A 25711-nucleotide genomic window follows, 5' to 3' on the forward strand; every position below is an offset into this window, starting at 1 on the left:
ACCAGGAGACAGGCCAGTACATCAGGAGACGTGGAGGAGGCCGTAGGAGGGCAACAACCCAGCAGCAGGACCGCTACCTCCGCCTTTGTGCAAGGAGGTGCACTGCCAGCGCCCTGCAAAATGACCTCCAGCAGGCTACAAATGTATGCAAAGGAGATGTGTCGGAATGCATGAGGCAAATGATGGTCAACAGATGCACATCTGTGACCAAAAGATGCATTTCTATATTCCCAGTCATGTGAAATCCATAAATTAGGGCTTATGCATTTATTTCAATTGACTGATTTCCTTAAATTAACTGTAACTCAGTAAAATCTTTGAAATTGTTGCATGTTGCATTTATATTTTTGTTCAGTGTATTTCAATTGACTGATGCAAAGTCGTTGAAATTGTTGCATGTTACGTTTATATATTTTTTCAGTATATTATGCTTATTGCAAGTACTCTGTTGCTATGCATCTCTGAAAAACTGAAAGTAGGTGCGTTAAGCGCCACTAATGCTGTTGCCTCTATTACGCCTACTGTCTCCCTGTATGTTACACATCACATTTACATTCTATTACATTCTATTTTTGAATTTGGCGCCCTGCAATTCAGCGGTTGTTTAGGAAAGTGAACCCGTATTCGGTATCCGTAGCGCAGTGAAGTTAAAGAATAACCAGGCATCCTCTACTGACGGAATGAGGTCAATATCCTTCCAGGATACCCGGGCAAGGTCGATTAGAAAGGACTACTCGCTGAAGTGTTTTCGGGAGCTTTTAACAGTGATGAGGGGTGAGCGCTTGATCGCAGACCCATTACGGATGCAGGCAATGAGGCAGTGATCACTGAGATCCTGTTTGAAGACAGCAGAGGTGTATTTGGATGGCAGGTTGGTGAGGATGATATCTATGAGGGTGCCCGTGTTTACAGATTTTGGGTTGTACTTGGTGGGGTCATTGATAATTTGTGTGAGATTAAGAGCATCAAATTTAGATTGTAGGATGGCCAGGGTGTTAAGCATGTCCCATTTTAGGTCACCTAACAGCACGAGTTCTGAAGATAAATGGTGGGGAATCAATTCACATATGGTGTCCAGGGCAGAGCTGGGGGCAGAAGGTGGTCTATAGCAAGCGGCAACGGTAAGGGACTTGTTTCTGAATAGGTGGATTTAAAAAAATAGAAGCTCAAATTGTTTGGGCATAGACCTGAATAGTAAGACAGAACTCTGCAGGCTATCTCTGCAGTAGATTGCAACTCCGCCCCCTTTGGCAGTTCTATATTGTCGGAAAATGTTATAGTTAGGGATGGAAATTTCAGGGTTTTTGGTGGTCTTCCTAAGACAGGATTCAGACACGGCTAGGACATCCGGGTTGGCAGAGTGTGCTAGGGCAGTGATTAAAACAAACATAGGGAGGAGGCTTCTAATGTTAACATGCATGAATCCAAGGCTTTTACAGTTACAGAAGTCAACAAATGAGAGCGCATGGGGAATGGGAGTGGAGCAGGCACTGCAGGGCCTGGATTAACCTCCACATCACCAGAGGAACAGAGGAGGAGTAGGATAACGGTACGGCTAAAGGAACTGGTCGTCTAGTACGTTCAGAACAGAGAGTAAAAGGAGCATATTTCTGGGCACGGTAGTATAGATTCAATGTATGTGCATAGACCTGTGCATAGAGTGACGATGACAGAGATATTTTCTCTAGAAATATATTTTAAAAGTGCTTTCCTCACCATCTTAAATAAGCATGCCCCATTCAAAAAATGTAGAACCAGAAACAGATATACCCCTTGGTTCACTCCAGACCTGACTGCCCTTGACCAGCACAAAAACATCCTGTGGCGTACTGCATTAGCATCGAATAGCCCCCGCGATATACAACTTTTCAGGGAAGTAAGGAACTAATATACACAGGCAGTTAGGAAAGCAAAGGCTAGCTTTTTCAACTCCAAAAAGATATACGACAATGTAAAGTCAATGGAGAATAAGAGCTGCCCACTGCACTCCTAGCTGCCCACTGCACTGAGGCTAGGAATTACTGTCACCACCGATAAATCCGCGATAATTGAGAATTTCAATAAGCATTTTTCTAAGGCTGGCCATGCTTTCCACCTGGCTACCCCTACCCTGGTCAACAGCCCTGCACCCCTCACTGCAACTTGCCCAAGCCTCCCCCATTTCGTCTTTACCCAAATACAGGTAGCTGAAGTTCTGAAAGAGCTGCTAAATCTGGACCCTTACTAATCAGCAGGGCTAGACAATCTGGACACTCTCTTCCTAAAATTTTTCGCAAAAATTGTTGTAACCCCTATTACTAGCTTGTTCAACCTCTCTTTCGTATCGTCTGAGATCCTCAAAGATTGGAAAGCTGCCGCGGTCATCCCCCTCTTCAAAGGGGAGACACTCTAGACCCAAACTGCTACAGACCTATATCTATCCTAACCTGCCTTTCTAAGGTCTATGAAACCAAGTTAACCTGTCTAGGATCAGCGTGGCGCTAGCGGCACACCCCCCCCCCCCCCACTGAAAAACCAGTGCCGCGAAATTCAAAAAAAATATTTTTTTAAAATATTTAACTTTCACACATTAAAGTCCAATACAGCTAATGAAAGACACAGATCTTATGAATCCAGTCAACATTTCCGATTTTTAAAATGTTTTACAGGGAAGACACAATATGTAAAGATGTACATCTATTACCTAAAAACACATTAGCATAATCCACCATCTTTTATTTGTCCACCAACACCAGTAGCCATCACCAATTCGGCTAAACTAAGATATTTATAGCCCCTAACCAACAAAAAAACTCATTAGATGACAGTCTGATAACATATTTATGGTATGGGATAGGTTTTGTTAGAAAAAAGTGCATATTTCAGGTATATGGCATAGTTTACAATTGCACCCACCATCACAAATGGACTAGAATAATTACAATGAGCAACGTGTTTACCTAACTACTAATCATCAAACATTTCGTAAAAATACACAGCATACACGAATCGAAAGACACAGATCCTGTGAATACAGACAATATTTCAGATTTTCTAAGTGTCTTACAGCGAAAACACAATAAATCGTTATATTAGCTTAGCACATAGCAATTAGCAGCCCAGCATTGATTCTAGCCAAAGTGAGCGATAAAAGTCAACATCGCCAAAAGATATTAATTTTTTCACTAACCTTCTCAGAATTCTTCCGATGACACTCCTGTAACATCACATTACAACATGCATATACAGTTTGATCGAAAATGTTTATATTTAGCCACCAAAATCATGGTTAGACAATGTGAAATGTAGACAAGCTGGTAAAGAAAACGTCCTTGCGCCACTTAGACAGTGATCTACTCTTATACATAAATACTCATAAACGTGACTAAAAAATATAGGGTGGACAGGGATTGATAGACAATTTAATTCTTAATACAATTGCGTTATTACATTTTTTAATTTATCCTTACTTTTCAATACAGTTTGCGCCAAGCGAAGCTACGTCAAAAAACATGGCGTCCTAAGCCACTAAAATGTTTCGACAGAAACACGATTTATCATAATAAAAATGTCCTACCTTGAGCTGTTCTTCCATCAGTATCTTGGGCAAAGGATCCTTTCTTGGGAGAAATCGTCTTTTGGTGGAAAGCTGTCCTCTTGCCATGTGGAAATGTCAACTACGTTCGGGATGAACTGAAAAGCGTGCCCAACTTTTCACATCGTTGCAAAAATAAATGTCCCAAAATCGCACTAAACGGATATAAATTGCTATAAAACGCTTTAAATTAACTACTTTGTGATGTTTGTAACTCCTATAACGAGTGAAAAGATGACCGGAGAAATATAACAGGCTAAACTAACGCTTGGAACAGGAGAGGGTCGGTGTCTTCCACGCGCGTTACGCAGCAAGAAAAGACTTGCTAGCTAAAGGTTTTTTTCATTTGTAGGGCCTGTGAACGAGCAATCGAGCCCGTTGGAATCGTCATCACGTAAAGGCATCCAGGGGAAGACGTAAGAAGTGTCCGTATAGTCATAGCAACGACAGTGCCCGTTTAAATGACTTCAGAAAAGTGGCCAACGTTTCTCAAATCTGACTCCATGTCAGGGAAATTGCTGTAGAATGGGCTCTGTTCCACTTAGAGACAAAATTTCAACTCCTATAGAAACTATAGACTGTTTTCTATCCAATAATAATAATAATATGCATATTGTACGATCAAGGATTTTGTGGGAAGCCGTTTAAAAAATTAGCCACATTAGCATAAATAGTCTAAACAGCGCCCCCATCCCCAACAGGTTAACAAACAGATCACCGACCATTTTCGATTCCCACCATACCCTCTCCGCTATGCAATCCGCCATACAACTCTCCTTCCATGGCCTCCAACTGCTCGTAAATGAAAGCAAAACTCGATGCATGCTCTTCAACCGATCGCTGCCCACACCTACCCACCCGTCCAGCATCACTACTCTGCACTGTTCTGACTTAGAATATGTGGACAACTACAAATACCTAGGTGTCTGGTTAGACTGCAATCTCTCCTTCCAAACACACATTAAGCATCTCCAATCCCAAATTAAATCTAGAATCGGCTTCCTGTTTATCAACAAGCATCCGTCACTCATGCTGCCAAACATACCCTAGTAAAACTGACTATCCTACCGATCCTTGACTTCAGCGATGTCATTTACAAAATAGCCTCCAACACTCTACTCAGCAAACTGGATGCAGTCTATCACAGTGACATCCGTTTTGTCACCAAAGCCCCAGATACTACCCACCACAGCGACCTGTTGGCTTGCCCTCGCTTCATATCCGTCGCCAGACCCACTGGCTCCAGGTCATCTATAAGTCATTGCTAGGTAAAGCCCCGCCTTATCTCAGCTCACTGGTCACCATAGCAGCACCCACCCGCAGCACGCGCTCCAGCAGGTATATTTCACTGGTCACCTCCAAAGCCGTTTCCTCATTCGGCCGCCTTCCCTTCCAATTCGATGCTGCCAATGAATGGAACAAACTGCAAAAATCACTGAAGCTGGAGACTCATATCTCCCTCACTAGCTTTAAGCACCAGCTGTCAGAGCAGCTCACAAATCACTGCACCTGTACATAGCCAATCTTTAAATACCCCATCCAACTACCTCATCACCATATTGTTATTTATTTGCTTTATTTTGCTCCTTTGCACCCCAGTATCGCTACTTCCACACTCATCTATCAACCCAGTGTTTAACCTTTCTAGGACACATTTTCCGCTAGCGGAACCCCTGACAACATTCCGCTGAAAAGGCAGCGCGGGAAATTCAAAAATATATTTTTTTAAATATGTAACCTTCACACATTAATAAGTCCAATACCGCAAATGAAAGATAAACATCTTGTTAATCTACCCATCGTGTCCGATTTAAAAAATGCTTTACAGCGAAAACACAACATATGATTATGTTAGATCACCGCCAAGTCCAAAAAACACACAGCCATTTTTACAGCCAAAGATAGGAGTCACAAAATGCAGAAATAGAGATAAAATTAATCACTAACCTTTGATGATCTTCATCAGATGACATTCATAGGACATCATGTTAAACAATACATGTATGATTTGTTCGATAATGTCAATTATTTATGTCCAAGTAGCTACTTTGTTAGCACGTATAGTACATATATCCAAACGCTGGCGCAGATTTTCCGGATTTTTTTCTGACACACATATTCTGACCAAATAGCTATTCATAAACATAACTAAAAAATACATGTTGTATAGGAAATGATAGATCCATTAGTTCTTAATGAAATCATCGTGTTAGAATTCAAAAAATAACTTCATTACGACATACAGCTTTGGTATAGCTTGAGTACCCAAAAAGCTGGGCCCCGACGACTAGTTCACATGTACGACAGATATATGAAATAGCATCATAAAATGGGTCCTACTTTTGCTGATCTTTCATCAGAATGTTGGACAAGGGGTCCTTTGTCAAGAACAATCGTTGTTTGGATTTAGAACGGCCTCTTTCCCTCTCGATTTAGCAAGCACACTAGCCAAGTGGCACGAATCTCTCCATGTCAACAAACGGAAGAGAACGGAACACGGCAAAACTCCCGAAAAAATTTCAGTAATCTGATTAAACTATATTGAAAAAACATACTTTACGATGATATGGTCACATGTATCAAATAAAATCAAAGCCGGAGATATTAGTCGTCCATAATGGCAGCTTATCAAAAGGCAAATCCAGGTTCCTTCTCGCGCCTTCCTGAAAACAGGAAATGGGTGACACGTCATTCCAAGAGCTTGTATTCCACTTCAGACCAAGATAAACACTCAATTTCTTCTCTCACCACCTATCGACATCCAGGGGAAGGTGTATGAAGTGCATGTATACTAATACGTATCATGCCCATTTATAGGCAGGAACTAGAACAGAGCCTCGATTTCAGACTTTCCACTTCCGGGTCAGGAAGTTTGTGCCAAATGAGTTTTACTCACAGATATAATTCAAACGGTTTTAGAAACTAGAGAGTGTTTTCAATCCAATAGTAATAATAATATGCATATTGTACAAGCAAGAATTGAGTACGAGGCCGTTTGAAATGGGCACCTTTTATCTGGCTACTAAATACTGACCCTGCAGCCCAAACAGGTTAATGTGTCAGATTTCGAAAAAACTTTACGGAAAAAGCACACCATGCAATAATCTGAGACGGCGCTCAGATAGAAACAACATTTCTCCGCCATGTTGGAGTCAACAGAAATAGGAAATTACATTATAAATATTCCCTTACCTTTTATGATCTTCATCAGAATGCACTCCCAGGAATCCTAGTTCCACAATAAATTGTTGTTTTGTTCGATAATGTCCATTATTTATGTCCAAGTAGCTACTTTTGTTAGCACCTATAGTACACATATCCAAACGCTCGCATAGGTCCAGGCGAACTTCGGATGAAAACTTCAAAAGGTTATATTACAGGTCGAATAAACTTGTCAAACTAAGTATCGAATCAATCTTTAGGATGTTGTTATCATAAATATTCAATAACGTTCCAACCGGAGAATTCCTTTGTGTCTATAGAAGTAATGGAACGCAAGTCGATATCATGTGGAATGCGGTGACCAGGACCTGGCTCTCTGCCAGACCACTGACTCAAACAGCTCCCATCCGGCTCAACATCACAGTAGAAGATTCATTCAACGTTCTACAGTCTGTTGACATCTAGTGGAAGCCATAGAAAGTGCAAACAGATCCATATCCCACTGGGATTTCAATAGGCGATGAGTTGAAAATCGACCAGCCTCAGAATTCCCACTTCCTGTTTGGATTTTTTCTCAGGTTTTTGCCTGCCATATTAGTTCTGTTATACTCACAGACATGAATCAGTTTTAGAAACTTCAGAGTGTTTTCTATCCAATAGTAATAATGCGCTATATATCCAAAGTGAAAATGCTCCCCCCTATCCCTAAAAAGTTAAACCAGGTGATTTCACCGCATGTGTGTGAGGTGGAACTAAAGTGTTACCTAAGGCGTATTGAGCAGGGATAGAGGCTCTACAGTGAAAGAAGGCAATAATTACTAACCAAACAGCGATGGACAATGACGTTAGGGTGAGGCATGCGTAGCCGAGTGATCATAGGAGTCCAGTGAGTGGCTTCGGGCAGCTAGCGGGCCGGGGAAAGCAAGTTAGCAAAAGGGCCTTAGAGGGACGTCACGAAGGAAGAAAGTCTGTTGTGGCCCCCTCGTGCTGTTACGTCGGCAGACGGATCAGCAGAGCTCCGCATGGTAAACCAGGCCAATTGACAAGATAGGTATAGTGGCCAAATAATTTGTTCGATGGGCCTCTTAAGCTAACAGTTCCATGTGCTCTAGACAGCTAGCAGGCCATGGCTAGCAGGCTAGCGGATGGGCATTCAGGAGGAGGAGCCAGTTGAGAAACCCCCTCGGCGAATCCGGTAGTCGGTAGTCCAGTCGTGATGGGTCGGCGGAGGTCCAGGCCGATTGGCAAAATAGGTTTTGTAGCCCAGGAGTGGCTGATGGACCTCTTCGGCTAGCCGGGAGATGGGCCTAGCAGATGGGCATAGCAAGCCTAGCTCCAGGCTAATTGGTTCTTGCTTCGGGACAGAGATGTTAGCCAGGAGTGGCCACTCGGATAGCAGCTAGCTAGCTGCCATGATCCAGGTGAAAAAAGGTTCAGAGCTTGCGATAGGAATCCGGAGATATGGAGGTAGTTGATGACCCCTAGCAGTGGCTAGCTGACTACAAGCTAGTAGCCAGTTAGCTGGCTAACTTCTGTGATTCCGGTTCAGAAGACGGATCAGCAAGGCTCTGTGTGTTAAACCAGGCCAATTGGCAAAATAGGTGTAGTGGCCAAAGAATTTGTCCGATGGGCCTCTTAACCTGTCTAGGATGAGGGTGCCGCTAGCAGCACTCCCCCCCCCCCCCCCCCCCCCCCCACTGAAAAGGCAGAGCCGCGAAATTCAAAAAATATATTTTTTTAAAATATTTAACTTTCACACATTAAAGTCCAATACAGCTAATGAAAGACACAGATCTTGTGAATCCAGCCAACATGTCCGATTTTTAAAATGTTTTACAGGGAAGACACAATATGTAAAGATGTACATCTATTACCTAAAAACACATTAGCATAATCCACCATCTTTTATTTGTCCACCAACACCAGTAGCTATCACCAATTCGGCTAAACTAAGATATTTATAGCCCCTAACCAAGAAAAAAACTCATCAGATGACAGTCTGATAACATATTTATGGTATGGGATAGGTTTTGTTAGAAAAAAGTGCATATTTCAGGTAGATGGCATAGGTTACAATTGCACCCACCGTCACAAATGGACTAGAATAACTACATTGAGCAACGTCTTTACCTACTTACTAATCATCAAACATTTCGTAAAAATACACAGCATACACTAATCGAAAGACACAGATCCTGTGAATACAGACAATATTTCAGATTTTCTAAGTGTCTTACAGCGAAAACACAATAAATCGTTATATTAGCATAGCACATAGCAGCCCAGCATTGATTCTAGCCAAAGTGAGCGATAAAAGTCAACATCGCCAAAATATATTAATTTTTTCACTAACTTTCTCAGAATTCTTCAGATGACACTCCTGTAACATCATATTACACAATCCATATAGAGTTTGATCGAAAATGTTTATATTTAGCCACCAAAATCATGGTTAGACAATGTGAAATGTAGCCAAGCTGGTGAGAAAATGTCCGTGCGCCACTTAGACAGTGATCTACTCTTATACATAAATACTCATAAACGTGACTAAAAAATATAGGGTGGACAGGGATTGATAGACAATTTAATTCTTAATACAATCGCGGAATTACATTTTTTTATTTATCCTTACTTTTCAATACAGTTTGCGCCAAGCGAAGCTACGTCAAAAAACATGGCGTCCTAAGCCACTAACATTTTTCGACAGAAACACGATTTATCATAATAAAAATGTCCTACTTTGAGCTGTTCTTCCATCAGTATCTTGGGCAAAGGATCCTTTCTTGGGTCCAATCGTCTTTTGGTGGAAAGCTGTCCTCTTGCCATGTGGAAATGCCAACTGCGTTCGGGATGAACTGGAAGCGTGCCCAGCAATTCACAGCGTTTCAGAAATAAATGTCCCAAAATCGCACTAAACGGATATAAATTGCTATAAAACGCTTTAAATTAACTAACTTATGATGTTTTTAACTCCCATAACGATTAGAAACATGACCCGAGTAATATTACTCCCTCCACTAATGCTTGGAACAGGTGCGGGTCGGTGTCCTCTAGGCGCATGACGCACCAAGAAAAGAGTGACTAGCCTCAGGGTTTTTTAATTTGTAGTGCCTGTGAACGCGCAATCGACCCCATTCAAATCGTCATCACGTAAAGGCATCCAGGGGAAGACGTAAGCAGTGTCCGTATACTTATAGCAATAACAGTGCCCTTGTAACTGACTCCAGATCAGGGGCCAACATTTCTGAAATCTGACTCCATGTCAGGGAAATTGCTGTAGAATGGGCTCTGTTCCACTTAGAGACAAAATTTCAACTCCTATAGAAACTATAGACTGTTTTCTATCCAATAATAATAATAATATGCATATTGTACGATCAAGGATTTTGTGGGAAGCCGTTTCAAAAATTACACGATTAGCATAAATAGTCACAACAGCGCCCCCATCCTCAACAGGTTAGCTAAAAGTCCGATGTGCTGGTGGGCCGCAGCTAGCAGGCTAAGGGACGTCGCGTCGGAGGAGCCAGTTGAAAACCCCCACTGGCGGATTACGGCGGTAGTCAAGTTGTGATGTGCCGGCGGGGGTCCAGGCCAATTGTAGCCCGAGGAGTGGCCGATGGACCTCTTCGGCTAGCCGGGATATGGGCCTAGCAGACGGGCCTATCAATGGCTAACTGACCGGGGTTCCGGTTCTTAAGTATAAAAATAGCAGATCCGTACCACATTGGGTGAAGCGGGTTGCAGGAGAGTATATTCAATCCGTAGATGGAAAGTGATATTAAAATATATTCTAAATATATATGAAAAAAAGCAAGGGAAAACAATATTTACACGGGACAGGACAGGACGGGACAAGATAAAACACACGTCCGACTGCTACGCCATCTTGGAATCATTTATAACTTCTTCTGTATAACTGGTTCAAGGACATACATCTGGTGTATTAGAAGCAAGTATCTGTTACCATGAGTGTCTTCTAATTGTTAGTTTTTTTTACATGAAGATTATCTCCAAAAATTGCCATTTTCCCATTTACTATAATGGGGATCCTGTTTTCTGAACAGGAAGCCACTTCTGTGGCTTCAAATTAGAGGTGTCAGTCGTTCTCCCCTGGGTTTCTTCTCATTACTTGAAATCATATTCATTAACATTTAGCATTGGTAACTTTCTAGGTTGCTAAACCAGGGTCGCGTTCAATACAACAGAAAGGAGTGCATTGTTGAATTCAACGGAAACAGTGCTGTAGTGAACAACCAGTTGAAAAACGTGATTATGGTGGCCTAGAGTGAAATTACCATATATCATGTGCTGCATGAGTTTTACTATTTACAAACCTTACTAATATTAAAAGCAGTGGGAAATAGACAGAGCTCGAATTTAGGACATTCCCAAGCAATGAAAATGCTTGATAGTTTGTTTCAAGGGTGAAATGTTATTTTATTCTCATCATAATTTATTTTTAACCATCATTATACTAGACTACTAGGGCCCAGAGGTTTCCTCATCAATAGATGTGGTTTTGAAACTCAGGACTCTATCCCTATCCATCATGAATCATTTCAATGCCTCCAGCTTGGGAGTGACTCCAGCTTGGGAAAGATCACTGCCCAAATGCACAGCAAGCGGATGATGGCTGTTAGGAAGAGTAAATTGGTTTTCAAGTGTTTTTTGTCAATTTAAAGAGAATTAATGGGATTATGGGAACACAGTACAATAGAGAGTACCTTGCTTTTTGCAGCTGACATCTGCCCAGCATGGTCTCAGAGGCATGTTGGGTTTTTAAGTGCAAGGCTCACTAAGCAGTCCTTCAGCTCAGAAATTAGCTGGATATGCTTGGGCAGTAGTGAACTCAGCTCCACCATGGATCAGCACTGTTACTGTATACCCACACTGGAGGAGAGAGGAAAACAAGAAGATGGAAACAGAGCTTTGGAAGACATGCTGAGCAATCACAGAAATAAAGATCCACAGGTACTGTACACACATATGCAGATCTTTGTAAACAGTAGTTCATACTGCAGATTGTACTTAAAGACTGTACTGTTACTTTAAACTGCTTTTTTATGTCATCATATCCCCACTCTCATCAATAGCAAAGCTAACGTATTAATATCTGACGACTTACAGTAGTGTCATGCTGTTTTGAGAGCTCAAACATGAGAATAAAATGTTTGGGTACATTTAAACATTTCTAACAGCACATTAGCCTGCTGTGTTGTAAGGCAGCTGTAAGCTCTCCTTGCAGGCTCAGACAGCATCTCACGCAGTGCTTACTGATGCACTGGTCTCGCATTCAACAATGCCTGCAGAATGTTGTCAAGGTGTTAGATTACAAAATCTGGTCACAGACTGGTAGGCACCATGTGTATGGCTTCGTGTGGGCGAGCGGTTTGCTGATGTCAACATTGTGAACTGAGTGCCCCATGGTGGGGTTATGTTATGGGCAGGCATAAGCTATGCACAACTAACACAGTTGCATTTTATCGATGGCAATTTGAATGCACAAAAATACAATGACGAGATCCTGAGGCACATTGTGAGGCCCATTTGTTTTTAAGGTATCTGACCAACAGATGCATATCTGTATTTCCTGTCATATGAAATACATAGTTTAGGACCTAATGAATATTTAAATTGACTGATTTCATCATATGAACTGTAACTCAGTAAAATCAATGAAATTGTTGCATGTTGAGTTTATATTTTTGTTCAGTATATATAGTGCATTTGGAAAGTATTCAGACCCCTTCCTTTTTTCCACATTTTGTTACATTACAGCTTTATTCTAAAATGTATTAAATAACTAAAGAATCCTCATCAATCTACACACAATACCCCATGAAGACAAAGCAAAAACAGGTTTTTAGAAATGTTTGCAAATGTATAAAAATAAAATACCTTATTTACATAAGTATTCAGAATGTTTGCAGTGAGATGCGAAATTGAGCTCAGTTGCATCCTGTTTACATTTATCTTCCTTGAGATGTTTCTACCACTTAATTGGAGTCCACCTGTGGTAAATTCAACTGATTGTACATGATTTGGAAAGGCACACACCTTTCTATATAAGGTCCCAGTTGACAGTGCATGTCAGAGCAAAACCCAAGCCATGAGGTTGAAGGAATTGTCCGTAGAGCTCTGAGACAGGATTGTATCGAGGCACAGATCTGGGGAAGGGTCTCAAAAAAATGTCTGCAGCATTGAAGGTCCCCAAGAACACAGTGGCCTCCATCATTCTTAAATTGAAGAAGTTTGGAATCACCAAGACTTCCTAGAGCTGGCTGCCCAGACAAAATTTGAAATCGAGGGAGAAGGGCGTGGTCAGGGAGGTGACCAGGAACCCGATGGTCACTCTGGCAGAGCTCTAGAGGTCCTCTGTGGAGATGGGAGATCCTTCCAGAAGGACAACCATCTCTGCAGCACTCCACCAATCAGGCCTTTATTGTAGAGTGGCCAAACGGAAGCCACTCCTCAGTAAAAGGCGCATGTCAGCCCGCTTGGAGTTTGCCAAAGGGCACCTAAAGACTCTCAGACCATGAGAAACAAGATTCTTTGGTCTGACGAAACCAAGATTGAACTCTTTGGCCTGAATGCCAAGCATCACATCTGGAGGAAACCTGGCACCATCCCTACGGTGAAGTATGGTTATGGCACGGACTGGGAGACTAGTCAGGATCAAGGAAAAGATGAACGCCGCAAAGTACAGAAAGATCCTTGATGAAAACCTGCTCCAGTGTGCTCAGGACCACAGACTGAGATGAAGGTTCACCTTCCAACAGGACAACGACCCTAAGCACACATCCAAGACAACACAGGTGTGGCTTCGGGACAAGTCTCTGAATGTCCTTCTTTTGCCCAGCCAGAGCCCGTCCAGACCTGAATATATCTGTACAGAGACGCTCCACATCCGACCTGACAGAGCTTGAGCGGATATGCAAAGAAAATGGGAAAAACTCCCCAAATACAGATGTAGCGTCATTGTAGCGTCATTCCCAAGAAGACCCAAGGCTGTAATCGCTGGCAAAAGTGCTTCAACAAAGTACTAAATGAAGGATCTGCATACTTATGTAAATTAAATATTTCAACAACAACAAAAATGTTTTAACAATTAAAAAATTTAAAAGTTTCCTTTTTCATAGGGTATTGTATGTAGATTGATGAAGGGGAAAAACTATGTAATCCATTTAAGAATAAGGCTGTAACGTAACAAAATGTGTAAAAAGTTAAGGGGTCTGAATACTTTCTGAATGCCCTGTAATTCCTTCTCACATCTACTACGCTTTCTCCTGCTCTCACCTTTTCCCTTCGCTTGTGGACTTCAATGTGCAACACATCAGCTGTCTGTGACCAGGCAAAAAACCATTCAGATCCAAACTTTCATATCATGACCGCTATCCATTACATACAGCCTACATCGTTGTCACGTAATAGTCAACATAGCTACTAGAACTAACGCAATAGTAAACCCGCTCCAATCATGCAGTACAGTGTACAGTCTGTAAGCAGTTTAGCAGTTACACCAGTGGGCCCCGGTGGCAATAAATGAATTATACCAACAGCTTACCTTGACTTGGAAGAGCTCCAGTGTTGGATAGCCATAGCCAGCTAGCTAACCTAGCAACCCTCTTTGTTTGAGCTGGGTTTTTGAGTAGGCTAAACAAGCTAGCTGCATTCGATCCTAACTAAGTTAGTGAAAGTGAACAAAAATATACTACAAAATATAGCTACCTCTCTCTCTTGCTTCTCCTTAATTTTGGAAGAAATTAATTTGTTCAAAACTGTTCAACTATTGTGTTTCTCTCTCTTTGAGTCAACTAATCACCACGTGTTATGCATTGCAGTGCTAGCTAGCTGTAGCGTATGCTTTCAGTACTAGATTCATTCTCTGATCCTTTGAATGGGTGGACAACATGTCAGTTCATGTTGCAAGAGCTCTTAGTATGGAGGAAGTTCCCCGGAAGTTGTCATAATTACTGTGTAAGTCTATGGAAGGGGGTGAGAACCATGAGCCTCCTAGGTTTTGTATTGAAGTCAATGTACCCAGATGAGGACAGAAGCTAGCTGTCGTCCGGCTACACCATGGTGCTACCCTACAGAGTGCTGGTGAGGCTACTGCAGACCTTCAGTGCAAAAAAAAATGATTTATTAAATTATTTGGTGACAAGTGAATATATTTTGTGTAGTTGTATCTAAAAATGATAACTTTTTTATGTTTCAGTATTTTTATTTTTATTAAATTCACTGAGGAGGACGGTCCTCTCCTTCTTCCTCTGAGGAGCCTCCACTGTTGTACACCCTGTTATTACAGAAACAATCACACACACACAAAAATCCATCCAAGTTGCAGAACATTTTGAAATGCATTGACTTTCATTGCTAATGCTTCTTCTCCTCCCCCGGAGCATCTGAATCTCCAGTTATGTAACATGTGCTAACATTAGACTCGCCTAGATTATCTGGAATTACAATCAGATTTTGTGATTAATTTAATCCTAATCTCATAAACTTTGGTGTGATAAAGTCAAGAGCAGTTGGAAATCCAGATCTTCTCTCCTCCCATGAGAGTAGTGTAAGGACATGTGCTCACTAATTGCTGATGGTGTGGGGTTTTAGGGGGATGGTAACAATGTTTTTACTATTATGTATGCTACATCAGAGTTAATTATTAAAGTAAGACCACAAGCCTTTTATTTTGAGAGGCATCTTAGCACCTTGTATCCTTTTTACCTTGTTACATTTTCCTGTCCTCAGCAGATTGTACAATGATTCAACCATCATCATTCATAATTTCCAGGTCTTTAAAATGACACATCGCAAAGACAAAAGCTTGTGGTAATTTGATAATCATTCCCACTGTAGATAATCAACCATTTACAAGAACATTAGTCATTGTGGTAGCCTGCTGACAATCTCCTTAATTATAGGCTGAGACTGTGATCCTGTATGCAATGAATAGTAGAAGGAAAGGAAATTACCAGTCTGTACTCATCTGTCAGATTCCCTTCCTTATAGTGTAACATCAACGGATGACCGTCTTTGCACAGAAAACACTTCTGGGTGGTATGTGTTGTGTTTTGTCACTACTTAAAAAAAAAACTATTAAAAAACAAGAGTACTACTATCGAGAAAAAAAGCAATGTTAAAATACAAAAATACTAGCATTGGAAAAAAACGATGGAAAAAAAGGTTGTAATTAAGAACCAGACCATACATAAAAAAGAACAATAGTTTATTTGTAACGTATTTTTATGTATGAACTACAAACTCCTGGTCTATCATCGATCTTCATATATTTTTTTAAGGTCATGAAGTATGCTAACATGAAAATCAATGTCTTACTATTTTACAGCATGTTTCTATTTTTCACTTTAATAAACAGGTTGTTGGCACATGTAAAATTTAAATTTAAAACGTTTTTATTTTTAATTTTTAATTTAAAAATGTTTTTTTTTAGAAATCTACCACTAGAACAGTATTTCCTCTCAGAGAAAATAATGTTGAACTAAAAGCATCTTGTCCCTCCCCCCAACCAAAACATTGAGATACAATACATAAAGAATTAGATAGATTTACTAAATTGCAATAAATGCACCATAAAAATGTCCAAATGATTTACCAACCAAAGGAAAGAGAAGGGATGATGGACAAACTCTCTTACTTAAAAATTTGAGATCCAGATCCCACCATGATCACCCCAAACACATAGTCAATGACTCACACAACAGAGATGGTTTACGTCTGTGCTAAACTCCATGTAAACATCTTTAGTTATTGTATTGGCAGGGATGCCACACTGATGAACATGTTTGTTTCATGTTGACTAAAACTGTGTTGAAGAAGCTCATGTAAGATGGAGTTACCTGAATTATAATTAGGTCAAAACATGCCACATGACATTAAAATAAGTTATTCATTCATCTTTGAGGATTTAGTCTTTCTGTCCAAGTATACAGTAGAAGTGACTTTTAAAACTGATTGCAGCATTTGTCTATTCTTCGATTCGATTTTGCATCCTTTACTGTCTGGGTTTAAGTGGAAAAGTAACACGGGAGACGCTACATATCATTATAATCTGTGAAAACCTCCATACCCTGCTGTTTAATACTAAACACTGGTCAAGTGCAAGGGGATGAAATGCTACTGCATCACTGTAAGCATATTGTTTCATAGTTGAGGTGCATTTTAATTAACACTATCCACGGACATACCATTTTCAATTGACTCTGAATAATGTTAAAGCATCTAGCTAGCCAATGGGAGCTCTGATAGCGCATGCCTTTCTGCTTAAGGTCATGGTTTCCATGGTGACTGAATCAGCCCACTCCTGTATTTGACATCATATCATTAATAGTGCTTCCTCCCAGAAAATAACTAGATGACATCTGTGTACCCTCATTCTTCTGGAGAATTTCAAATAGAACACAATCATTTATTTCTCAGAAACAAAATGGACCCGAAAAGGAAAAAGGACTGTTGCATAACCTTTCTTAGATGTTTGACATTATGGAGGGAGTGGAGACCAAAAAGAAAAGCAGGGGGGGTGCTAAGCTGACAAATTGAATTGTTTTAAGATGGTCATACTATGGAGCATTTAGCTATTTGATTTAGAATTTTAGGACCACTTTAGGTAGCAAAAAAATATATAAAAGCACGATTTGATAAAATATTGATTTTGGCCTTTACCACTAAGCCTATAGAAACGCATTGAATAACACATTCATAAATGGTAAAAAGGACAGTCAAAAAATAAAGTGTATGTCCTAAATCTAGTTGATATTTTTTTTAACTCAGGAAATATATGTACTGTATATATATATTTGTTTTTACACATATTGAACCCCTTTTTTGGGTAGGCACAAAACTACCTTATTACTTCAATTTCTTTTTTAAACCGGTTACCTTCAGATGAGTCCCGTGACATTTGTTGGGGTATCCACTTTCCATAGAGTGGTTAAATTAGTCAAACCGTTCGGACGCTTCAGACACAAAAAACTGATATCTCTAGCTTAAACTGATGGATTTTGATTGGGATTTGTTTTGTTTTGTAACTTAGATTGATGCACAATCTATAAAAAGACTCCTGGGGTATGTGGCTAAGCCTTGAATGTGGAGGGTATTTGCTTGGCCTCTTTATTTATGGCACCATTTTATACTGTGGGACATTATGAACGTTTTTTCCAGGTAGCGGGTGCCTGTGAAGCACTGTCCACCCAAATCCCCGAGGGTATGTCGATTTAAAATAGAAATGGTGCCATGGTCGAGGCAGAGGGATGCAGGTGTGACCTGAACATCTGCTCGGAGCCACACACCTCATCCCTAAACCCTCTCTCTCTGCATGAACCATGGCACTCTGTCCTCTAGGCCTCGTCCTGCGCTTGGCAGGGGCACGGTGTGAATCTGGGCCTGTCGTGCCTATGTGCCCAATGTTTGAACAGACAATAGACGATAGGCAATGTTCTAGGACAGCTGTGTTCGGTGTCCTTAGCCCCCGTTCCCACTCACCAGTCTGCTCCTTGCTGCCCTGGTTGAAGTCAGGGGTCATTGAGAGTTAATAAAGGAGAGTCATCAGTATCCTTGGTGGTGTTCCAGGGCTCTGTTTTTTAAATCAAGTCACACAAATCAGTATATCTCTTAACACCTGTAAAAGTATTTGTGTCAGGAACCACATTAATATCATATAACAATTTTCAGAGATTTGCAATGAGATTGCAGGTAAAATTATCTGGAACAGCACCCATATCTGTGTTTATATGGTAAACCATCATAACAGCTGGTGTGGGATGGGAATTGGCGGTATGACATTCGGGGAGCTCTCATATGCCTGACAGTATTTACCAATGCGATCTCCATGACTCACAAAGTTATGATGGATCAGAGCAAGTGGAATAGAGAAGGAATCACAAATGGTATGAATACACAACGTGTAAATGAGACTCGTGATTTTCTGGCGTAATAAACACAGTGGGACAACTATGAATCACTTGTTGCTAACAGTTGGCCATGGTATAGTTTGGAACACACTTCTCTCGTTTAACGTCCCTAATCTATTGATGGCAAAGCCAAGGGTACATCTGTATCTAATACATTTGAGTGGCAGATTTAATGAAATATTGTGTTATCAGATTTCATCGCTGACAGTCCCAGCATTCATTCAGATAACGTTTAAAATCCATCTAAATGAACAGATTGTCACAAAATATTTAATCAATTAGTTTGTGGCAGGAGGAAATCTCTGATGTGATCTAGAATTTATCTAAGTATGTTGAGTAAAACAGGTTGCCAACTTGCCATCACTTACAGATTGGGGGAAACCAGAACATGAGCTATCTTGTCTTGAGGATCTATGGTTAGCTTGAGATTCACATAGAGTTTGTAAGCATATTAGTAAACCATCCTCCCTCAAATGAAGAAAACTAAACATCTGATGAAATAAGTTCTGAAAAAATATTTGCAGAATACAGTTTTTTCTTGATTTAGCCACAATAGATTTTTTCTTAAATAAATAAGTTCTTTTTTGTAAAGACATTTTTTGAAACATTAGACATACCCTAGTTTCCAAAGCCATTGAATAAACATCATCAACCACTGATTCGCTGGACACACAGTCAGTCAAGTCCTCCACTTCAAATCCATAGTCCTCATAACTAATGTCCCTTTTGTAATTTCATCAGTTTGTCTCATTATGAAAAAATTGTTAGATCTGGGTCTCTTGTACATTGTCTTTCGAACTGGCCCGGATTAACAAAGGTTCGTGCGCCGAGCTGTGTATGGAGTTGATAGTGGAGACGTGGTTGTACGCAGACTTATAGGTGTTGTAGTGGTTCAGGTGCTCGTGCTCCAGCGGGGGCAGAGTTAGGTGGCCCTCCATGGCCGGCCCGCCTGTCACACAGTCCTCGTCTACGTTGATGATCTCGATGGTGCGCTGTGGCGCATGGTGGTTCTGCTGGTGGTGCTGCTTCCTCATCTTGTAGAAGATGATTAGCATAACGGCGGCCATGAGTGTGATGGCCACGAAGCAGCCGATGATGATTTTGGTGGTCTTCATCACCTCATCCAGGCCGGTCATGGAGCTGTCGCTCAGGTCCGTGACAGGGATGGTAAAGGTCTTCTCTGTGGCCCGGGTGGAGAGGGGCGTCCGGGCCGTTGTGGTGGTGGTGGAGGTGGACGACACAGTCTCCCAGGATCCGGCTGAGGGGGTGGGGCCCACCTTCTGCCACACGGTGGAGCGCCCCTCGTCGTGCACTGGCTCGATGGTCTCCACTGTTACTGTGGTAAAGTAGCTGAGGACGTTCTCTGTGGAAGACACGTTTAGAGTGGCAGATGCTGTGGTATTGCCTGCTGAGTTGCTTACCATGCAGGTGTAGGTTCCCGTGTCCTGCATGGTGACATTGGTGAAGTTGAGCGTACCATCGTTGAGCACAGAAATGCGGATCTTGTACGCACCGTGGGTCATGATGGAGCCATTGGGCGTAATCCAACTGACTGAGGTCAGAGAGCTGGCCCTGCACTTCAGCTCTGCAGCCATACCCTCCGTCACGTTCAGGTCCGCTGGTGGCTCCACAATAACAGGTGCGTAACAGTGGAAATAGTTCTGGTCCAGCTCACCTATGTAGCGTCCCTTGTGGCTGGCTGGGGAACTGCAGCGGGCGCAGCAGCTGGTGTTGGCCGGCACCATCTCTTTGAGCCACCAGCTGAGCCACAGGATGTCACAGTTGCAGTTCCAGGGGTTGTGATGGAGGTGGACTCTCTCCAGGTGGTGCAGGGGGGTGAAGAGATCGTGGGGCAGCAGGGTGAGGTTGTTGTGGGCCAGGTTGAGCTCCACCAGCGACTGCAGGTCATCAAAGGAGTTCCTTTCAATGGTTTTGATCTGGGCATGCATCATCCACAGCTTCTGCAGGTGGATCAACCCTTTGAAGGACCCAGGTCTGATGACCGTCAGCTGGTTCCCTGACATCTCTAGCTCGTCCAGCTTGACCAGTGGGATGAGGTTGGGGATCTCTTTCAGATTGCACATGCCCAGGTTCAGGTAGCGCAGGTTGCCGAGGCCCTCGAAAGCCCCCTCTGAGATATACGAGAGGCGTTTGAGTTCCCCTAAATCCAGCCTCCGTAGCGAGGGCACCCTGTTGAACGCATACGAGGGAATGCTCTCGATGGGGTTGTTCCTCAGCCACAGCTCCTTGAGCTTGGAGAGGTACTCAAAGGCCCCATTGGGGATTGTGGTGAGGCGGTTGTCAAACAACTCCAGGGTGTTGAGACTGGCCAGGCCGTTGAAGGCCCCAATCTCAATGTTTCGGATGTGGTTTTTGCTCAGCTGCAGGATCTCCAGGTGCCGAAGGTGCTTGAAGCTGTCCACCTTGATCACCTGGATGAGGTTCTCCTGCAGGTTCAGGTAGCGTGTGTTGGTGGAGATGCCGTCGGGGACCTCACGGAGCCCCCGCCGCGTGCAGATCACCTTGCTGAACTGGTTGCTGCAGGAGCAGACAGAGGGGCAGGTCTGAGCACGCACCAGGCCCGCCACCGCCAGGAGCTGGAGGGCTAGGAGCAGCAAAAACAAAGGGTCGGACAGGGCCCGGTTCCACCTAGGACCTCTCATCGTCTGCTGCTGCCGAGAAGAGGTCATCTTGTTCAACATTCATAATTCATTGGCTGGGTCGTCCACTTTTTGGGAAGAGGCGGTGTTGGAGTTGGCTGAAATGAAAAAAAGAACACAGAGAGGAAGGATGGGTTAGAAGGGAGGAATGTAAATACAAACCCATGTTTTATAATTTGTTTACAAGATAAACATCACATGTGTACATTGGTTTTTAAGTGATGACATATTCACTGTAGCCTGTTAATGTGTTTCTTGTGCAAGGAGACATTACAAGGGTAAACCGTACATAATCTGTCTGATAAAAAAGCTTCAGAAATCAATAGATACACACACAGACACACACACACACCCCTCCAACACACTCACGTATTAACACTGTGTGCCACAATATGAATATGCGATGACCTTGGCAGTGTGTTTTATATCCGTTTCTGTTTCTGAGTGTGTTGCCTCCTGCACACTCAATCTTAGTCACATAAAACAAAATCACAATATTGCCTCCAACTTCTGTGCTGTATCTCTCCATTGGTGTGGAGGAGTGGGGGCAGGCACAGTCATGTCTGATGCTGTGGTGTGAATTATATTTCAGACTGGGGGGACATAAATAACAGGACGCTTGCCACCCACCAGTCCTTCAATCATGCCGCCATATCAGGTCATTTCTGATTACATCTCGTAGTGATGCTCAATTGTATGTATGTGGCTGGACTGTGAAAAGGCAGAGGCACAAAGATAGCAGGGAATGATGATCTGTCTGTATCATATGTCATGCTGTTAGGGGATGTGTGCGCTGTACAATGCTGTAGAACTATTTTTGGAATCCAGGTTGAACCTATTTGGTTCCAGGTATGATCCTTTTTGGTTCCATTAACCATAATTTCCTTTGAGAAATTAAGAAGTAGCACTGTTCAGAACGAGGGAAGAGGGAAGTGTAATCTTTGTTAGAGGCGCTACACATTGTTTTCCTCCGGTATTGAACACAGTATATCCAGTCTTACATTTTATTGATTATTTCCGTAAAAAAATACCTAACGTTGTATTAGGAAGATGTTTGAAATGTTTGGACAAGGCTTACAGGTTACTTTTGTAGTCATGTTGCGCGAGTTGGAACCAGTGTTTTTCTGGATCAAACGTGCCAAATAAATTGACATTTTGGATATATATTGACGGAATTAATCGAACAAAAGAACCATTTTTGATGTTTATGGGACATATTGGAGTGCCAACAGAAGAAGCTTGTCAAAGGTAAGGCATGAAATATATGTTTATTTCTGTCTTTTGTGACGTGCCTGGAGGCTTGAAATATGATGGTCTGTGTTTGTTTGCTGGGGTGCTATCCTCAGATAATAGCATTGTTTGCTTTCGCCGTAAAGCCTTTTTGAAATCTGACACGTTGGCTGGATTCACAACAAGTGTAGCTTAAATTTGGTGTATTGCATGTGTGATTTCATGAAAGTTGAATTTTTATACTCATTTATTTGAATTTGGCACTCTGCATTTTCACTGGATGTTGGCCAGTTGGGACGCTAGCGTCCCACATATCCCAGAGATTAACAAGAAATGTGTGGGGTGGTTGAAAAACGAGTTTTAATGACTCCAATCTAAGCGTATGTGAACTTACGACTTCAACTGTAGGTGTTCCTTTTGTCCAAATCAATCAAATCAAAGATTATTTGTCACATGCACTGAATACAACAGGTGTAGACCTTACAGTGAAATGCTTACTTACAGGCTCTAACCAATAGCGCAAAAAAGGTATTAGGTGAACAGGTAGGTAAAGAAATAAAACAGTAAAACGACAGGCTATATACAGTAGAGGCTATAAAAGTAGCGAGGCTACATACAGACACCGGTTAGTCAAGCTGATTGTGGTAGTATGTACAGAACATGTAGATATGCTCAGTCCTCCTTTCCTGTAGTCCACAATCATCTCCTTTGTCTTGGATACATTGAGGGTTAGGTTGTTATTCTGGCACCACCCGGCCAGGTCTCTGACCTCCTCCCTAAAGGTTGTGTCGTCTGCAAACTTAATGATGGGGTTGGAGTTGTGCCTGCCCATGCAGTCGTGGGTGAACAGGGAGTACAGGAGGGGACTGAACACGCACCCCTGGGGAGCTCCAGTGTTGAAGATCAGCGTGGCAGATGTGTTGCTATTTACCCTCACCACCTGGGGGCGGCCCGTCAGGAAGTCCAGGATCCAGTTGCAGAAGGAGGTGTTTATTCCCACAGTCCTTACCTTAGTGATGAGCTTTGAGGGCACTACGGTGTTGAACGCTGAGGTTTAGTCACATTCTCACATCATTGTTTCTTTTGTCCAGGTGAGAAAGGGCAGCGTGGGAAAGGGCAGTGTGGAGTGCAATAGAGATTGCATCATCTGTGGATCTGTTGGACGGTATGCAAATTGGAGTGGGTCTAGGATTTCTGGAATAATGGTGTTGATGTGAGCCCTTACCAACCTTTCAAAGCACTTCATGGCTACGGACGTGAGTGCTACGGGTCTGTAGTCATTTAGGCAGTTTAGTTTGTGTTCTTGGGCACAGGGACTATGGTGGTCTGCTTGAACAACGTTGGTATTACAGACTCAATCAGGGACATGTGGAAAATGTCAGTGAAGACACCTACCAGTTGGTCAGCACATGCCCGGAGCACCCGTCCTGGTAATCTGTTTGACCCCACAGCCTTGTGTATGTTTGTCCTGTTTAACCTGTTTGGGCTGCAGGGGCAGTATTGAGTAGCCAGATAAAAGGTGCCCATTTCAAACGGCCTCGTACTCAATTCTTGCTCGTACAATATGCATATTATTATTACTATTGGATAGAAAACACTCTCTAGTTTCTAAAACCGTTTGAATTATATCTGTGAGTAAAACAGAACTCCTTTTGCAGCAAACTTCCTGACAGGAAGTGGAAAATCTGAAATCGATGCTCTCTTCTTGGGGCTGCCTATTAAAGTCTTTGATATTTAAAAGTTTAGATGCACTTCATACGTCTTCCACTAGATGTTGACAATGAGTGAGAGACGAAATGGAGTGTGTAACTTGATCTGGACTCGAATTATAGCTCTTGGCATGACGTGTCACCAGTTTCCTGTTTTCTTGATAGCGCGAGCAGGGACCTGGATTTGCCTTCTGATAAGCTGCCGTTATGGACGACTAATATCTCCGGCTTTGATTTTATTTGATACATGTGACAATATCATCGTAAAGTATGTTTTTTCAATATAGTTTAATCAGATTATTGAAATTTTTTCGGGAGTTTTGGCGTGTTCCGTTCTCTTCCGTTTGTTGACAAGGTAGAGATTCGCGCCACTTGGCAAGTGTGCTTGCTAAATCGAGAGGGAAAAAGGCCGTTCTAAATCCAAACAACGATTGTTCCCGACAAAGGACCCCTTGTACAACATTCTGATGAAAGATCCTCAAAAGTAGGACCCATTTCATGATGCTATTTCATATATCTGTTGAACATCTGAACTAGTCGTTTGCGCCCAGCTTTTGGGTACTGTCTCGCTATACCTAAGCTGGATGTCGTAATGAAGTTATTTTTAGAATTCTAACACAGCGATTGCATTAAGAACTAGTTTATCTATCATTTCCTATACAACATGTATTTTTTAGTTATGTTTATGAATAGCTATTTGGTCAGAATATGTGTGTCAGAAAAAGTGTCAGAAAAATATCCGGACGTTGTGGGAAAAGCTGCTACGTTAGCACAATGTATAACCACTGATTTCAGCTCTAAATATGCACATTTTCGAACAAAACATAAGTGTATGTATAACCTGATGTTATAGGACTGTCATCTGATGAAGCTTATCAAGGTTAGTCAAAAATTATATATCTTTTGCTGGTTTGTTACGATCGCTAACTTTTGCTACTGGGAAATGGCTTGTGTTTCTGGCTATTGTGGTAGGCTAATATAATGCTATATTGTGTTTTCGCTGTTAAAACACTAAAGAAATCGGAAATATTGGCTGGAATCACAAGATGCCTGTCTTTCATTTGCTGTACACTATGTATTTTTCAGAAATGTTTTATGATGAGTATTTAGGTATTTGACGTTGGTGTCTGTAATTATTCTGTCTGCTTTCGGTGCAATTTCTGATGGTAGCTGCAATGTAAACTATGATTTATACCTGAAATATGCAAATTTTTCGAACAAAACAGATTTATTGAATAACATGTTATAAGACTGTCATCTGATGAAGTTGTTTGTTGGTTAGTTTGGTTGGTTCTTGGTTAGTTAGGTTGGCTTTGTGCATGCTACCTGTGCTGTGAAAAATGTCTGTCCTTTTTTGTATTTGGTGGTGAGCTAACATAAATATACGTGCTGTTTTCGCTGTAAAACATTTTAAAAATCGGACATGTTGGCTGGATTCACAAGATG

General features: G+C 41.9%; 2 protein-coding genes across 7 annotated transcripts in view; one reads left to right on the top strand and one right to left on the bottom strand.

Moving 5' to 3' along the window:
- Positions 1-25711, top strand: part of LOC129851034 (S-adenosylmethionine mitochondrial carrier protein-like) — a 332312-nt gene that overhangs the window by 53331 nt on the left and 253270 nt on the right. The window lies entirely within an intron of this gene.
- LOC129851033 (leucine-rich repeat-containing protein 4C-like) overlaps positions 1-25711 on the bottom strand; it is a 169869-nt gene that overhangs the window by 4005 nt on the left and 140153 nt on the right. For 4 of the 5 annotated variants that reach the window (XM_055917198.1, XM_055917199.1, XM_055917196.1 and 1 more), the window contains one exon: positions 15949-21424. In XM_055917198.1, the coding sequence (XP_055773173.1) occupies positions 19431-21368 (1938 nt within the window). In that variant the 5' untranslated portion in view covers positions 21369-21424 and the 3' untranslated portion in view covers positions 15949-19430. Of the gene's footprint in view, positions 1-11460; positions 11627-15948; positions 21425-25711 lie in introns of those variants that run through there. The other variant, XR_008758927.1, reaches the window with a different exon arrangement.

The sequence above is a fragment of the Salvelinus fontinalis genome, chromosome 3 (assembly GCF_029448725.1).
Source record: "Salvelinus fontinalis isolate EN_2023a chromosome 3, ASM2944872v1, whole genome shotgun sequence".
Lineage (NCBI taxonomy): Eukaryota > Metazoa > Chordata > Actinopteri > Salmoniformes > Salmonidae > Salvelinus > Salvelinus fontinalis.